The 5065-nt window shown below is 39.9% G+C and overlaps 1 protein-coding gene and 1 long non-coding RNA gene across 2 annotated transcripts; one reads left to right on the top strand and one right to left on the bottom strand.

Moving 5' to 3' along the window:
- Window positions 1–733: 733 nt before the first annotated feature.
- Window positions 734–2020, bottom strand: LOC106819364 (alpha-2-macroglobulin-like protein 1). Its single transcript, XM_014824010.1, has 4 exons — window positions 1908–2020; window positions 1602–1682; window positions 1271–1376; window positions 734–1138 (listed from the first exon to the last, which is right to left on the bottom strand). The coding sequence occupies exons 1-4, from the start codon at window positions 1968–1970 to the stop codon at window positions 1095–1097; spliced, it is 294 nt and encodes a 97-aa protein (XP_014679496.1). The 5' UTR covers window positions 1971–2020; the 3' UTR covers window positions 734–1094.
- A 378-nt stretch (window positions 2021–2398) lies between these two features.
- On the top strand, window positions 2399–4362 carry LOC106819363. Its single transcript, XR_001395406.1, has 4 exons — window positions 2399–2824; window positions 3116–3168; window positions 3456–3640; window positions 3984–4362. It is a non-coding gene; the product is annotated as an uncharacterized LOC106819363 (long non-coding RNA).
- The last annotated feature ends 703 nt before the right edge of the window (window positions 4363–5065 follow it).

The raw sequence follows: 5065 nt of genomic DNA, 5'->3' as shown, positions 1-5065 counted from the left end.
AAAAAAATCGTATATGTTGAACCCGTCCAAAATTAACCGTCTGAGTTTCAGTAAAATAATGTCATTTTTGGACCGAGTTACAGCTATTTTACAGTAGATGTATCAGTATGTCACGTTCCATTTCTGTAATAATACATTAGGAGAGTATATGAATAGCGATGACGGATTTGTAGATAAATATCCAGTATTTATTGTCTGTAAAATATTAAATTTTTCCCCATTTTCTTCCTGAAAGTAGGGGGGATGAAAAGCCACCCAACCTCAATAAGTGTGGGGGAATATACCCCCATCCCCCCGCTATCTACGCCCCTGTCAGATAAACATAAATTTGACATGCATACAAATATTCATAATCATAATCTTTGTTAGCAGTACTCTACAGGCGCCGCGGAACAATTTTTGAAGTGGGGGTGCTCAATTTGTTACGCTCGACAGTGGCCAATGCAGGTTTTCGAGGAGGGTGGTAAGAAACAGGCGGGGGTATGCGGGTCATCCACCAGAAAATTTTGAATCCCCCATTTTCTTCCTGAAAGTATAGGGGGGATGATTGTACACGCCATCCCCCCCACGTCAATAAGTGGGGGGATGCATCCCCCCCTATCCTTCCCGCTATCTACGCCCCTGGATATATGCATGTATTATACATTCATACGAAATTGTCAGTCATTTCGAGTCAGAACACCAACACATTTACCGTCTTACGTATTCATGATAAAATACAGTATTACAAGAATGACTAGCCATCAAGCTTTTTAATAAAAATATTTGTATACAAATAATTACACGAGTACGTGTCCGTAAAAATACATATTATACTGCATGCATAAGGGCAGTACACATTTAGATAATTTTTTATTTATAATTATTTCTTAAAACATTAATTTGGTAATGTGAAAACGATGAATAATAATATTAAGATGACGCATGCGTTTTGTGAATCTCTGTGAATACAGCTGATAAGGATATTAGCCAAAAAGCAGTCCGATGGTCGAAGTGGTACGATGTCTACTACGTCAAAGCTTTTCCCAAATAATTGTTAATATTCAGGCAAGTCGATAGCCATATTCCTGCTGGTTGGTTGCTCGCTCAGTTGCTTACTTGCATTCTTCAATGCTGTACAGAGTAGAAGCTGTCTGTTCTGTAATGATAAATAAACGTGGTCAGGTTCTCTGACTGACACTGTTAAATTAAATGTTAAACCTCTAACAGACCATGCAGTATGTGAAAGCATAGTAGGTAGTGACTATGTGGCGCCACCTGTTGTATTTACCTGGCTCATAGTAGTCGTACACCTTCACAACAGCCGGCTTCACATTTTCGACGTCTAGATATTTCTCCAGGTCAAAGGTCACGCAAACCTGCTCACCTGGTTCGAACTGAAATACGGTTATTGGTCTGTAAGAATTTCTTCATGGGGATGCAAAAATACTGGTCTTACGTACATACCTTATTTGACAGACTACACTACTAAATTACATTACTACATTACTGTTGTATTGTGTCAAATCAGGTTACCTTCAAAAGAAGAGATATATCAATTGTAAAATAAAACCTGAACGATCTCACGATATATTTTGTACCAGATGACGGAAGATTCTTACCTCGTTTACATAGATATCTACAGTCTTGCCTTCAATATCAAAACGCTTCAATTGTGAATTCTTACTGGGCTTCTCAAAAATCTAAACAAAACCAAATTGGAAATTTTCAACAATAATACCATGGCTTATTAGTGTAAAGATGCCTGCGTGCTTGCACGCCTGGGTGGCTAGTAAAACTATTGTTACAACAAGTGAAAGAAATGAACTCTTGACAATAGGTACACAAACAATTTTTTTCACAGCTAGTTAAATTTAACTGTCGTTCCGTTACGCAGCAAATACTATATTTAATGAATAGTTTGTTACCTTATTTAATGATTCCTTCACTGGAGAGAATCCAGTCACCATATTTACACTGATTATCGCCATGTTTGATGATTCCTCCTCACCAGTGTACCTAAAACATAGAAAATATGTGTTTGTATAGTAGAGCAGTTGGTATTGCGCACTGTTTCATGAAATTGCCATGTGTTCACTCTGCAAGCAAGGCAACTGAACTAGGGTGGAATAAGTGTAAACTGATTTAGTAAACCCAGTGTAATATCGGCACGCGTACTACGTTCTTCTGTTGCAAGGTTTTGGTTACGTAATTTATCACTAATGAGCTTATTTCTCCTATTTCTAACATAGAATGAACGACTTGGTTACAAACCCACAAACACACAAACCAACACTCAAACACACGCCGGTGAAAACATAACCCCCGCCAAGCCCCTGGCGGAGGTAAATATAAACAACTAGAAATAAGGAAATTCAAGACTGCCTAATTAGCATCATCTTATTATTATAAATAATACATATACTTAGGTTGGTACATCGATTGGAAAAATCTAACAACATTTACAGTTTATGTTCATGTTTCACTGGTGCACATAGAAATTAGGAAGGCATGTTTACGCTATCTAAACAGTGAAATCAACGCATGTTAGCATAAAACCTTTGATTGCAGAACCCCAACGGCGCAAAATGCAGAAGTCAGCCCACGAGTTATACATCTGATATACGCTAATTAAGTAATCTCTGATATTTTACAGGCGCCAGTCTGTGCGCCGATCTGTCCATCCCTGACACGAGCGAGACTACTGCTTACCTGCTGTTTAGAGCAGACGAAATGACGTACTTTCACGTGGCCGACCAGAAGCAAGTATTCCTGAGGCGACCATTTGTTAAACCTGTAACATTCATCGAACCAGACAAGCCTGTCTACAAACCGGGTCAAAAAGGTAAAAAAGAGCCTAGCTGTTTATCTCGCTATGACTAACGCAACGTGTATGGCAAACACCAGCGTATGTTCACGGACGATAAATCCAGCATTTCAGAAAATACACGCGATTACATATTGGTTTCACTAAGGTCACGTGCTGATGACGAAAGATCGGAGTAATGAAGTGATTAAAGTGATCAACCTTTCTTAATAACGATTTACGTCTGCCGTCACCAAACGTAATTCTATAGGAAATACTGAAGAGAAACAAATCGACAGCAATAATAGAAACATACATTATTATTTTCAGTGCAATTCCGTATTCTCAGCTTATCATCTGACTTGAAGCCCATAACTGAACCGGTAAGCAATTGTCCTAGAGCATGCCTTAAATGGTGAATCAGTGTAAATAAACGTCGTTTGATGCAACCTTTGTAAAAATGTGCACTGCACGATATCACACAATAATATTGCTTTGTTTGTTCGCCGTTAAACTTTTTAGTATTTAAACGCGCCACTGTTGTTGAGGAGGCTGTTGTCGTCGTTGATCCGGTGTTTTTAATCGATTCCTCTCAAACCATCGGTCAAGCAACATTAAGCTATAGCTATTAGCTTTTAACCTGATACTTAACATTGATCAATCACAATAGGATATAACGTTCATACCAACTTTTGCGGGGCTTTAAAATCATCTTGAGGAAGAAGGAGGAGGAGAAAGAAAAGAAGGCGAAAAAGAAGAAAAAAAACTAACAGATGGAACCTGCGAAACATCTGCACTGATGAGGCCCAACGTAATGACGAGCCACAGCTAGTGTACCAGTAGCGGCGACTATGAGTATGTAATTAAGTGTAAAATCACTGTATCAACTATCAAGTTTGCTGAATGCTTAGCTCCAAGAAACGGTCTTGCTAGGGTTAGAAGACCAATCGGTATAGACAATCGGTCGCACAGCCTGGTCGGGCTACTATGATACTGACTGCTATGATATCGTGCAGTATTGAACTGCTCATTGGTTACTTAATTAATTTTGATTATGATTGTTTTATACTAACTTTTCAAGGCAAAATATTGGGTGCGACTTATACACGAGTAAATATGGTACATTAAAATTATGTATTATAAAGCCTCTAGAGTCTAGAGGGTGAGTGTTCGATTATTGGCTTTGATGTTGTTACAGGACAGGTGACCAGGACAGGAGAGGAGACTCCGGAGAGGAGGGGAGACCAGACCCAGGACAGGACAAGTGACCCAGGACAGAACAAGATGCACAGGACAAGAGAGAACAGGAGAGGAGCACCAACACCACTTTAAAGTTTGCATGCAGTCCCATGATTCACCAGCAACTCTGGCACCTCAGGCACCTCAACGTTGCCCTCTAAACCTGTCGAATCAATATCTGATTTCACGATATAGATAGAAGAACACGATATACGAGAAGACTATACAAGGATATGTGATCGTAAGAAATGTTACGAACTACTAACGCTGTGGCTATATGTCCGGCAGCCGGGCACGGTCTTCGATTTCCTAAATGCTCGACAGTTTCTAACCCTAACCCTAACCCTAACCCTAATCCTAACCCTAACCCTAATCCTGACCCTAACCCTAATCCTAACCCTAACCCTTGTTTACTTGAGATAACGTTAAAAATTAAAAACTGCCGGGCATTTAGGAAATCGAAGACCGTGCCCGGCAGCCGTCAGATATATGCAGGCTGCCGGGCATATAGCCACTCTGAACTACTAAAGCCTGGGCACAAGATTATAATATTTTCATGCAAGAGCTGCAGTTGTTGCTGCCATGGTTTCTCTATAAACATTGTAAAGGCCCTTTCTGAGTACACCCTAGTGATGGCTAAGGCTGTGCCGGTTGGGTCTTGCGTCCAGTGGACGCTACGGTAGCCGGATTGGTTCAGATCTGAAGGCACGAAAGGTAGTGTAGCACCTTAGCACTCAATTTAGGCATTACCAACAACAAACTTCACACTGAGCGAGGTTTCCACTTTATCATAGGGCTACGGAGGAAAACTTACCTCGTAACTATAGAATGTTTAAAGTCTCTCCACTTTTTATACCGAGTATCATACAGCTAGAACAATACAGGTAGACCCATACGGGTGGAAACAAAAGTGTAAATACACTGAAACTATGAAACGTAATAAAATTCACGCCATTTTATGAAGTATTGAAAGCGCCTTCACTAGGTTCATATATGAACTATATATGCATTTTTCAGCCACGAATTTTCACCTTCCCCAAA

The sequence above is a fragment of the Priapulus caudatus genome, unplaced genomic scaffold (assembly GCF_000485595.1).
Source record: "Priapulus caudatus unplaced genomic scaffold, Priapulus_caudatus-5.0.1 Scaffold3287, whole genome shotgun sequence".
In the NCBI taxonomy this organism is placed as follows: domain Eukaryota; kingdom Metazoa; phylum Priapulida; class Priapulimorpha; order Priapulimorphida; family Priapulidae; genus Priapulus; species Priapulus caudatus.
Note: the sequence above shows the minus strand (reverse complement) of the source record. Positions and strands in the feature narration are given on the sequence as shown.